Here is a 12,694-nt window from a genome sequence, read left to right on the forward strand (position 1 = left end):
TGGCTTGGCAGTTCGGGCTGGACTGTTCCCTTGAGCCACAGGGTCAAGACTGATTTGCATATAGCTGTGTCTGAACTGGGGTAGCGAAGTGAGCTAAAGAATGATGATGAATTCAACCCAGATCTGTGACTGGGGGTGAGCGTCTGAAAAGGTTCAGCACACCGTCCATCATCTCCTTGTGTTTGCTTTAAAACAATTGTTTCCCATTTGAAAATACAAATGAGGGATTGGTGATCTGCTGTCCCCCTGCAAGCCACCATCCCTGTGTTTGTAACCAATTGCAGGGCTACGTAAATGCATAATTAATATTCAACAGACACATTGTTCTAAAACCCCTTCTGTGATGCAGCCTATAAGTACATTGGTTGCCTTGCAAAGTTAGAGATAGATCATGAGAAGTTGGTTCACACTTTGTACCCAGTAATGGCAACATGCAGGGCACGAGTCGAGGGTACGGGCGGATAGATTGCATCTACACATTATTTTCACAGACTGAACTCCGTCTACCCTACCAACAATTTGGCCCCTCAGAGATATGCTGAACTTGTCCCGGTGTCATTTTCCGACATCAGGACACATTCAGCAGTGCCTGAACGTTGTCTGCTTTCATTCCGAGCAGCAACGTGCAGGCAGGGAAGGGGCTTATCGCATTCCAGCTGGGCCCATAACAAAGGCCGAAGTTAAGGATGCCATCAGGCCTCCTTGTTTTGGAGTATTCTGGCTGGGAGCCACCTGGAGCCTCATACCTAAATGCAAACACAATGGTGGGAAGCAGAGACACACAACATGTTATTACATCAAAAATTACTTGCAAGAGGCATGCCTTTGACTTTATTCAGTCTCTGGATATAAGAGATATGCATGCACTATTAGAATATCAGATGTGTTGGTTTGTCACAGTATTTATTGAAATAACTATTTAAATACCACTATTTTGTTGCATTTCTTTTATGGTGCTGGTCATTCGGATGCAGGTTGTCAGTCAACTTTACATCACATGTGCACATTATACATTGACAATAAATCATTCAAGTGTGTAAATCATGTACAGGGTTGTTACACAAAACTGTGAGGGTTACAAGGTATAGAAGTCACATGTTCTTTAAGCTCTCTCTGCTGTATTAGAAGGATTACAATTTATGAGCTGCAAGTAACAAAAGGAGCTCAGTGTTAAATGCAGTATCCCCACTTACCTAGCTACTTCACATTAAAGTATGGCATCTGCATATCACATAATGTGCTTTGCATGAGACATATTAACCCTCTATGCTACTTTGATTAAAAACTGGGACTAGATAAAACAGAGATCTCTGCAGCAAATGTGTTAACCTCAGGAGTTATCTTTCCATTATTATTATTATTATTCCCTGAGATTTTCTGGGCACACAGATCTCCTCAGCAGGTGCCTTAATCCCATAAAGTATTTTAAAATGCAGACTTTGCAAACAAATGAGCAGAATAGATTTAATAAAAAGGTATATACCCAGGCCTAGAATTATAACAACAACCAAGGCTATTTCAACAGCACAATTAAAAAGGTGAACACACAAATTGACAAAAAAGATTATTTTCTGATTTTTAAGAATTTAATTCTAATGATAAAACAATTGATCAATAACATATAGACATAACAAAGCTGATATATTAAATACAATTAATACATTAAAAGATATAATTTTCATAAATCAATTTCTTAAAAACAACATTTGTTCTGATAGATATGCAGGTTTACGGATATGGTCTTCCCAGATATTATTGGGTGGGCTGTTTATCTCAACGCGTTTCGACACGTAGTTGTGTCTTCATCAGGAAAATATTTATACAGCCAATTATCTAAAGAGAACAAAACATATTTTTAGATTTTTGAAACATTTAAGACTGTGTGTTCAGAAACAAAACAATATTTGATTACATAGCCTGGTTTAGTTGAAAGGTAAAAATTATTTCATAATGCTGAAGTATTGGGTTTCTTGCATCTTGACATTAGTTCAAGGAAAACAAAATTCTATATACATGATATTCGATATTTCCATATATACAATTTTCACATATGTTTAGTGTAGTTGATCAATACATTTCATTGCATTTTATCAAAGTATGTACAAAGGCTCCTTCTGTACGAGATGAAAAAAAGAAGAGAGAGAAAAGAAAACCTAGAATGGTGAATTTTACGGGATCAAGGTAACTCTCTTATACGGGAAAGAGAATGTTCTAGTGTCTTTTATAAATCAAAACTTTTCTTCTATTGTAATTTGTTCTATACAAAGACACTACATGCCGCTATTTTTGACCAATGCTTGTTTCTAAAAAACATGCGATTTTGTATGTTTATGTATCAGTGTGAACTTGCTCAAAGCACATCAAATACATATACATAGTTATACTTATTTTTTACTTTTATAAGACCGGTTTGTTTCCACACACCTAACTATTAGTTTTAAGCATCTTACCTAGACTATCTTTTACCGCTTTTTGAAAGTTTCAGAACGATGAGGGCGAAGAGTGAGGCACCTTCCTTTCCTTTTGTAATCAGTCTCGGTATGTGAAACCTGCAGAAAAAAACGGTTCCTAACTCTAAGTTAATCTTTCAAAAGGAGGTGGTCTAAAAGTATCAATTTGCATAAAAACGTTTTAAGGTCTCACTCAGTTTTTTACATGATCGCGTGTTACCTGGGTTTGGCGGTTTCACTGCGTTCATCCCACTCTTCGGTTCGGACAATTAAAACATACTTTGCTTTTTAAAAAACAGATATTCTGAAAAAAGAGAGGTGGAGATGCAAGCTTAGAAAGATGGCCTCCCTAGATTATAATACTTTATACGAACGTTGTCTCTAATTTTTTTATATATAAACCGCATCGTGTTACTTTTTCCGTCTTATTTGAAAAACATTCATCTATTGTGCATTTTATTCAAACATACTGGCCATTTAAATTTAATGATAAGTCGATTCCCTATTTCCCCTTAAACAAGGTTCCTGAAGTATAAAGTATTACTTTCGGCGGTAGTGTCTATATGTGCAGCATGATTTTACCTGCTTTGATTATTCTCTCAGCGTTATAAATCCTTAGTGTTATAACTCTTTAGCTTCATAAGTATTTTAGCCAACTAAAAGCGCCATCATGGGACGTCGTGTACAGATAAAAGTCGTCTCTTTAAATAGCAGCAATTCTGAGGGGACATAATCATTATGGTTATATTTTAATGGAATAGTGATATGTTACTTTTCGTCATTCTTGTAAAGAGAACAGATTTATACTTATAAAGGAGACAGATGTATACCTTTGCCACTACGTGGGATTAATAAATCCTGTCTGTTAAACTTCCTGAGCAGGTAACGGAAAGAAGCAGGATTTTCTTGTTTTATTATTTCCAAGTTCTTCTAAGCTTCCTGATAGGTGAGCGTTTTCTCATTGAAATGGAAGTTATCCTCTGCAAGACAGAAGAGTGCAAGAAGGGTACAGTCACACTGTTAACTAATTTCCTTTAGTTCACTAGTACTTAACGGTTAGGGAGGGAATGGATGTCGGAGCTCTTCCTATTTGCAAATTCTTACCGGTTAGAATGGTGACAGACTCCTGTCTCACGACGCCTTGCCTGGTGCAAATGAAAGTGTTTGTAATCTGCTTTCTCATTGGTATTTATACCAAACAGGTTTGGTGTCATCTCGGTATATCTACGCCCACATTTAAAGCTACATTGTATCCGAGATCAGTATGTTTTGGTTGTCATTTTTAGTTTCTTATAGAGCTAACTCTAAAAATAGAACATAACCGTTATTATTAGTCATATTGTCTTTAGGAAAGTTCCAAAACTTCGACGACGATAGGCTATGGTAAACTTTATTTTAGATGAACAATATTATTCATTTCCTTTTAATATACACTGGAACACTTATGTTCTCATAACCTCGTATATATTATCCATTTTTATATGATTGCGTTCTCCCAGGGTAACTCATGATTAAGACCATGTTTGAATGTTCCAAGGGTAAAAATCCAGTAGACCTCTTTCTTTTTTCTTATCCTGTCTCCACCTTTACTATTGTGTATGTGGACTTTCTCTAGTATTCGCCATTTTAGTTCATCATGTGAGTGTTTGTACTCTATGAAATGGTTAACTAGAGGTGCTGCCAGTTTCCTAGTTCTTATTGCTGACCTATGTTCCGTTAATCTTGTCTTTATTGCTCGTGACGTCTCACCCACATAACCAAGATGGCATGGGCATGTGATTAAGTATATAACATTTTGGGTGTTGCACGTCCATAGTTCTTTAGCCTGAATGTTGATATCATTAAACATTAAATTTTCTCCCGTGATGATACTGTTACATGACTTACATGAACCGCAACGGGATGTTCCTTTTGCTGTGCCATTTTTAGTAATTGATCTCTGTATAAAAGGAGGATTATCCGTCCTTTTAATATGTCTAGAGTGTACAATTTGATCCTTCAGATTCTTATTCCGCTTGTGAGCATAGAGTGGTTTAGCTATTTTTTGTTGATTTTCGTTCAAGTTCAGTAGGTGCCAGTTAGAATTTATTATTTGTCTGACTGTAGAGTCTAAGGTGGAGTGTTTCGTTACACAGACTAACGTCGAGTTTGTACTTTGTTTTTGTGAATGTAAAAGTGCGTCTCGATCATAAAATCTGGCCCTCTTATAGGCCTCTCTAACTAAACGGCGAGGATATCCTCTCTGGATAAATTTTTCTTTCATGCTCTCAGACTGATTGTCATAATCTCTAAGGTTAGTACAATTACGTTTTACCCTTAGAAATTGTGAAAAGGGAATGCTGTCTTTCTGACATTTAGGGTGATAGCTCTTAAAATGTAATAGTGTGTTCCTTGCTGTGGGTTTAGTATATAGATCTACTTCCAGCAAACCTTCGTTGTTTTTTATATAGATGTCCAAAAACTCTACTCTTGTTGTACTGGTATGGGCAGTGAATCGGAGATTTTTGTCTGCCAAATTCAACCAAAGGAGAAAATCTCCCAGAGTCTGTTCCCCATCGGTCCACACAAAAAAGATGTCATCTATGTATCGGTACCAATGGGAAACAGACTCAAAGAAAGGGGCCATTTCATTAAAAATGTTTTGATCCTCGAATGCAGTCATATAGATGTTTGCTATTGAGGGAGCCATAGAAGCTCCCATACTGACTCCCTTAGTCTGTAAGAACAAATTTTCTCCAAATTCGAAAAAGTTCTCATGTAAAACGAGTGTTAGGCATTCCTTAATGAAAGTTTTAGAACAGGGTATTTGATATTTGTCAATGAACCACATTGTGGTTTCAATTGCTCCTGTTTGGGGGATGTTGCTCTATAGCGACTCAATGTCTAGGGTCACTAAAATATCTCTTTGTTCATTAAAGGGCAATGTTTCTACTTTAGTAATGATTGCAGCCGTATCTTTGATATATGATGGAGACAAAGAAATGTAGGGACGAAGAATATTATCCAAATACTTAGAGACTGCTTCAAGGGGTGTCCCTATTGTGGAGACGATCGGACGATATGGAGGGTTATCCTGATTTTTGTGGATCTTAGGTAGAATAGATTTAATACCACATTTCTCCTTGTTGCCAATTTTTTTATGGCAGAGTTTTAAAAAAAGTACATTTATTTCTTAAATCTCGTACTGTGCACAAATGTACTCGTGAGAAACCTGCTAAACATATTTGTGAGGTCTTAAGATCCGATGTCACTTGTTGTGATGTCACTTCTTGTGAGGTCATGGGTTATGATGCCACTTCTTGTGATGTCACAACTTGTGAAGCCACATGCCATGCCTCGTGCCGGGATGTCACTTGCATACTCCCTAATGTGGTTAGTCCCCCTGCTTCATTTTTTTAGAACTTGTGCCCTAGCGACATGCCTATTTGTATATCTTGTCCATATTAATCCACCAAACATTGTGCCTCCTGATAAAACTCACAGTAATTTATGTTGCTACACATGCCTTGAATATGCATTTTACACTTCTGTTTACTTTCCGCAACAGGGCCTCTTATTGTGACCACTGTCACTTCACTGAGAGCCAAGGAAAAGAGGGAGATGTTCCAGACAGAAAACCAGGCCTCTACCAGAAGCAACAGTAGCAAAAGCAATCTTTCATCAAGTGAGTGAACATTGTGATAACTTTGACCATGAGCCCACGTGCATGTCTCTTACTGCCCCTGCATGGCCTCACTGACACGCAGGGGTGATTCCTCCTCCAGGGCGGATGAGCATTGCCCCCTGCTGAGAGCCAGCTGTAAAGCAACAATGAATAAATGAGCTCATTACCATTTTTCTGCAGTGTGTGACACCAGCCAGCATGAGGGCGTGGGCGGGGCTGATTCCTGCTGCAGCAGGGATGACACGAAAAGTGCAGAGTGCGCATGTTGGATTGGCCGGCTGTCTAGCCACGGCCAGCCCGACATGCGCAATTCTGCCTGCACCATTGCAAAAGCTGTATCAACAGCCGGTGGATTAGACACAGGCCCAAGTCGCAAACGGAGCGCTTGATTAACCCGATCCATCCAATTCTGCAACTGCTCTATTGCTGAAAGCAGCTGCAGGATTGGTTAGATTCAGGATGACATACCTCCAGACAGCAGCCTCGGAGGCAGAACAGCGCCCACGCACTAATGGCAGAGAGAGAGAGAGAAAGGCGAGACCAGCCAGATCAGTTGGCTGTCAACCAAATGAGATTGGTTGAAATTTGGGGAACGAAGCCTGCATGGCACAAGGTAAAATGGAAAAGTAAAGTGAAGTTACTGTGTTGTGTTATCTGTGACAATGTATACAATGTATATGTGCGCGCAGTGTTGAGTGGTCTGGACACACATTCACAACGTACCATATAAATATCACCCTATTCTGAAGAACACGTAGACATAATTATGCCGCACACAAACCGTCAGAGACGAACATACACACAAACTCTCAGAGTCGCACGAACAGGCGCCCTGGCGTTTATCCTGAAGAGTCCGTCTCCGAAGGTGCGGGCCTGCTGAAGTGGGGGCAGCCTCCGATCATCACTTAAACTATCAACAAAGCTTGGGTTAGACCGCGCAACTCCCTATATGTGCCCAATAAGGGCAGGTTAGACACCTGAGATAAGGCCCTGATGTGGCCCCGATAGCCACCAGCCTGGTCTTATCGGCTGCCGGATTTCATTGTCTGACGCTGCCATTGTGAGGAAGAAAGGAAATCAGTGGAGATAGATCCACTCTGGGCTCAGCCACCTCGGATCCAGTAGTTGAAAAGTGCGGAAGTTATGAGGGGCAGGCGGGAAAGGGGGTCGAGTGACTGCACACACAATTAAGAATATTTATGGAATTGAGACGTGCATGAGATTTGCTTTAAAGTGACCGCCGAGCCATCTCTCCCAAAAGGTGTCACTAAAGCTATGCTTTTGATTATACGGTATCTTTGTAGATATTATGGTCTAGTGAAGTCATTAGTTCAAATAAGTGTTTTTATCAAACCAATACATTTCCTTTGTATTTGTTGCTTTGATATTTGTTGTCCAATGTCCTAACCTCGAATCAACTGGAGCTAGTTTTTCGTTGATTACTTTTCTTTTTGTATCGTGTGTAATTCCCTTGTCCTTGGAACTGAAGAGCTTCTAGGAACTCGCGTGAGAGTTTTTTGGTGGACTAAACAGTACCGAAATGTGGAGCTGAATAACAGCGCATGCAAGAGTTTTTAAGGGTTTTCCCATTAGCTCTTAGAACGAGAGATTTCTTTCTGCACTTTAACCCTTGAGTTTATTATGGCACAAGAACAGTTAATCAGCCGGTAGTTTATTAGAAACGAGAGGCATATTACCAACGATTAGCGATATTTATCGCTAACTAGGCTTAGCAACTAATTTTTTATCGCTAAGCATCGCCGGAAATTATCGCTGAGATAACTTGCTATTAGCAACGGTTATCTCCAAAGCGATACATTTTACGGCGATAGCGTGAATATCGCTGAGAATACAGAGATATTCACGCATTAGCGACAAAATTTTCTTAGCCATGTTATCCACCTCCCTTTGGATAACATGGCTAAGAACTGGTCTGAGCAGGCGTTTTTGGAGATATTCGCGCTTAGCGCGAATATTTCCAACGCTACGCTACGCCTGCCTTGTTAATAGGCGTAGCGACGTTATCGACTGCTTTCAGTCGCTAACGTGTTGGGTACGCCCACTTTGCATGTCATTAGCGATAAACATCGCTGACATGCAAAGCGGGCCCCAAACCGCTCGCTATCGCCTAAAAGCTGTCGCTAACATCAGTTAGCGACAGCTTGCTAATGGGGCGATAGAATTTTCGCCGCTTAGCAGCCGAAAACGGCCGCTAAATCGGCGATAATTGTCTATCACCCCCTTTGTAATATGCCCCCGAGTTCTTTTTTGCCCAACCCTCTGTGGAACAATAGGAGAGGAAAGCCACATATATTGCTCTCAGAGAAGAGATAGCTACTGTAAACCAGGATTTGGCTCTGTTTTCCTGTTCTTACTCCCTGGTTTATGAGGTACATATTGTCCTTCTTATCCCAGGGTTAACCCCCAGCTTGTTGGAGGTGCAGGTTTTGGTCTGCAATCGTTTTTTATGACACCTCAGAGAGGCTGTTCAGGGGTCACTGTTTGCAGCAGGGCCGGCGCCAGGCATGGGCAGTGTGGGCTGCTGCCCGGGGCCCTGCGGTATTCTAACTACGACGGGGCCCCCCACGAGGCCATCATCCTTTTGAAAATGTGCCATTGTACCACTTACAGGTGGGAAGCGCCCTTCCTCGGTGTGTGCAACCGTGGTGCAGCTCAAGGCCAGAGGCGGGGGGGCCCCCTCACCTGGACCCAGGTGCCATGGGCTGAAGGGGAAATATGACCCCAGCAACCCTTTCAGCTGTGGCAGACTGGGCAGGACAGGGTATGTGGCCGTGATCAGCTTTCCTTTACTGTCAACTCGTTCCTTTATGCTAATCGCCGCATCTGTATGATAATTGCAGATGCTTGAACTGGTGTGATGTGTGAAGTGAGTTCTGCCCCTGCATGAATGAAACAGAGAATCCAGCAGGGCTCACAACAAAAAAACAGAGTGACCTCACGTCAGGATGGGCACTGCTCAAGTCCAATGAAGGGAAAGGGTGAAGAGCAAAAAACGAGTGAGAGGTTATTATCCTTTTATTTTTTTTTGCAACTCTGTTATATTGTTTTTTTTCAGACAAGCATGTTCATCCATAAGAAACGTAAACAGAGTTAAACATAAATAGTGACTCCAGTTGAATGTAAGCGCTTGGTGTTTTTTTTAATTTTAATGTAATTTACATGAAAAAAAGGAATAATGAAAAATTGGGTCGGTAAAAAAATAGTGGAGATAACATTGAGTTGGTAGTTCAAGTTCAAGTTTATTTTATTTGTTTTGGTACTCTACTGAGGACCACAAATGTTATACGATAAAAATCAGTTAGAAATACTTTTTAAAATTTTACATGTTAGTACAAACCTAAAAAAGGTTTTAAAAATTTGTAAAAATTATAACAAACAAATTCGTTGGGGGGAAATTTGCATACAGTGATCAAGTCCTTTACTGTAGTAATACGGCAATTAATGTATATAGGATACAGATGTTTTGTCCTAGCTGCCACTACTTTTTGATTAGGGCATGCGAATAAGAGATGTTCTACGTCCTGCTCCCCTCCGTGGCAGAGGTTACATAATGAGGATCCATTTGAGTGCCAACTTGATGTTAGAGATAGCACTGGTAGAGTGCCGAGTCGTAACAGGGTAATTGATCTCCTGGCGCCATGCGAGAGATTAAAAGCTATGTATTGTTGTACTTGCTTGGGTGCGATTGTTTCTGCAAAGCTTTTATACAGAGTCAACTTGGCGCAGTGTGAAAAGTCGAGATCGTAACTGAGTCTGGGAGTAAAACATTTTAAAAAGAGTTTTAGTTGTGATGGGGTCCAGGTAAGCAACAGATTTGCATTTATCTCAGCCAGTTTGAATGCAGTGGACATGTTGCTGAAGAATACTTGTTTCGAAGCATCACAGTCGAAGGTCTCGGCTTTAAGTAGAGAACGGAGTGTTCCATCCTTTGTGTGCAGCAGGTTATATGCCCACCTGATGACATTTGCGATACCTCTTGAATAGGAACTCGTGATTGAAAATTCAAGACGAAGAGCTTGCACCGGGGTGGATTGTGATACCTTCAGCATTTTCCTCAGTATCTTCCCTTCTTTTTGGTCCAAGAATGACCACTGTTTTATTGGAATATATTCCAGAGCAAATGATAAAACTGGAGGTATCTTTGTGCTATATACTTTAAGAAGGGATGAGAAATGTCGGTTACCTGAGGCCGCATATAATCTTTGAAGGGCTCCGGCGTGCACCTCGGATTTCCTGATCAGGTTGTTAACCTGTAGGTTGTTTTTTTTAAGGTCTTTGTGAAAATCCTGCCCAAGTAGGTGTATTCCTCAGTCTCTTCTATTTTTCCACCGCCGAGTCTCCAGCGAAATTTGGTGCTTCTTTTTCTTCCTGAGAAGGAAACTATTTTTGTCTTGGTGAGATTCGGGATTAAGAAATTTTCCTGGGTATATTTGTTCAAAGAGTCTAGGAGTCTTTGCAGACCAAAGGGCGGGAGATCTAGCATTACGATGTCGTTTGCATATAGGAGGGCGTGAACATTTTGGGCTGCGAGCTTTGGAGGCAGACTTGGCACTTGTTGCAGGTGCTGAGGCAAATCACTAAGATATAGTGAGAATAACAAGGGGGCTAGGAGACACCCCTGCTTGAGTCCATTTGCTGTTGGAATTATGTTGGTCAGGCCCTTTTCACACCCCATTTGCACTTGACACCACGTGCGCGAATGTAGTGTGATTATAATTTGTAATAATTGTTCTGGGATTTTCAACTTCCTCAGTTTTTTCCAGAGAGATGGTCTATCAACTCGGTCAAATGCAGTTGAAAAATCAATGAATGCTGCATATACCGGCTGGGATTTTCCTACAACGTATTTGTAGAGGATTGTTTGTAATATCCCGATGTTATCGACGACCGAGTGTTTTGGTCTGAAGCCGGCCTGATATAAGGGAATTAGGTCCTGAGAAAATGCCCAATTTTTAAGTTGGTCCAATACTTCGGCGGCGAAGATTTTTCCCGTGGCATCTAGTAATGCTATTTGGCGATAGTTACCAGCCTGATGTCTTGATCCTTTTTTAAAAATCGGTATTATGATACTCCCCTTCCAGGATTTTGGAACTGATCCTGTTTTGAAGATGAAGTTAAAAAGGGGAGAGAGCATCTTACTCCAACCCTTGGGGTCTACCAACTCAAGGACATTGAGTTGGTAGGAGGGAAGGAGGGGTGACCCCACATCCATCCTCACCACCCCGAGGGGAGTGCAACGACCCCTGCAAGATACACCCAAACTATTTAACCTGTCATACCACACACCATTCCTTGTTGTACACATCTGGGAAAAGGTAGCACTACTCCCCGGCATCATATTTGTTCATATTTGAAATCCCGAATTTCAGTGTCCTGGGTACATCTAAGGAGGTCTGGTGCTCTCTTTTGCTTTTAATAGAAGTATTGAGGGAGAGGCACATCTAAAAGGGGTTAGGCAAACAAAAGACAGTACAAGGTGGGGGAGATGACAGAGTACAGCAGAGAGGAGCAAGCTGAACATAAGGGGTAAAACAGATATATAGAACAAGATGCTTAAGGAAAGGGAGATATGGAAGGAGTGATGTAGTGATGTGTATGTAATGGCAGAATCAATGAGAGAAGGGAAGAATCTTGGTTAGGTAAAAGAAATAGTATGCAAAGGAGAAATGTAATAGGCTTGGGGAGAGTGGGAAGATGGAAAGGGAGAGAATGTTGTAAAGTAACAAGAGCAGTGGTGTAACACAAAATGATGGGAAACCCCGCTGCAGAATGTGATAATGGATCCCTGAGTCTCCCACATTTCACAGATATTCATTGGGGCCCCCTGAAGCGTTGTGGGCCCATCTGTGCTGCAGGGGCCTGAATTGTGTCCTGGCACAAGACGTGAAGCCAGGTAAAAGGCCAGGGAGAGTGATAAATAGCAGCACATGTAGGGGAGAGATAGAAGCTTGAGAGGCAGATACAGCGAATTTAGGGTAGAGGTGAGAGAGAGATAAAACATGAAGAGTTGAGCATGCAGGGGAGAGTTGGAAATAAAGGGTGGGGACCAGTGAACAAAGTTAAGGTTGAAGAGTGAGATGAAAGGTGAAAGGCAGTGCTTGTATTGAAGAGGTAAGTATAAAAGAAGCAGAACCATCAGGAGAACATAAGTGTCATGGAAAGAGTATGGAGAGTGTTGGATGTAATAGGGCAGGACAACCAAGAGCAGGTAAGAGGCAGGGGGAGATAGATTGCAGAGAGGTAGAACCAGTCAGATACGGTTAGAGGCTGCAGAGAGATGAGAGGTGAAGGGTTCAGCTGGTAGCTAAGAGGTGGGTGTAATAAAGGCAAAATTAGGGAGAAAGGTAAGAGACAGTAGTAGAGATAAAGTGAAGTGTAGAGCATGGAAGGGAGACGTGGATGTAAGAGGCAGAAACAGCGAGACGAGGTGGGAGGCAGGGGGCTTATAGAGGAGAGGTGGATGTAAAGGGGACAGACCAGCAAAAAAGGCCAGAGGCCAGAGGAAGAAATGAGAGGTGAAGGGCAATACATGGATGGGGCATGCAGATGTAAGAGAGGC

At 41.4% G+C, this 12,694-nt stretch overlaps 1 protein-coding gene across 2 annotated transcripts in view; it reads left to right on the forward strand.

Moving 5' to 3' along the window:
* The window catches only part of LOC144772886 (uncharacterized), a 179,874-nt gene that overhangs the window by 40,253 nt on the left and 126,927 nt on the right, over nt 1–12,694 (forward strand). For both annotated transcript variants that reach the window (XM_078657552.1, XM_078657561.1), the window contains exon 3: nt 5,998–6,114. In XM_078657552.1, the coding sequence (XP_078513678.1) occupies nt 5,998–6,114 (117 nt within the window). The remainder of the gene's footprint in view (nt 1–5,997; nt 6,115–12,694) is intronic.

This window comes from Lissotriton helveticus, chromosome 1_1 (genome assembly GCF_964261635.1).
Source record: "Lissotriton helveticus chromosome 1_1, aLisHel1.1, whole genome shotgun sequence".
NCBI classification, from domain to species: Eukaryota; Metazoa; Chordata; class Amphibia; order Caudata; family Salamandridae; genus Lissotriton; species Lissotriton helveticus.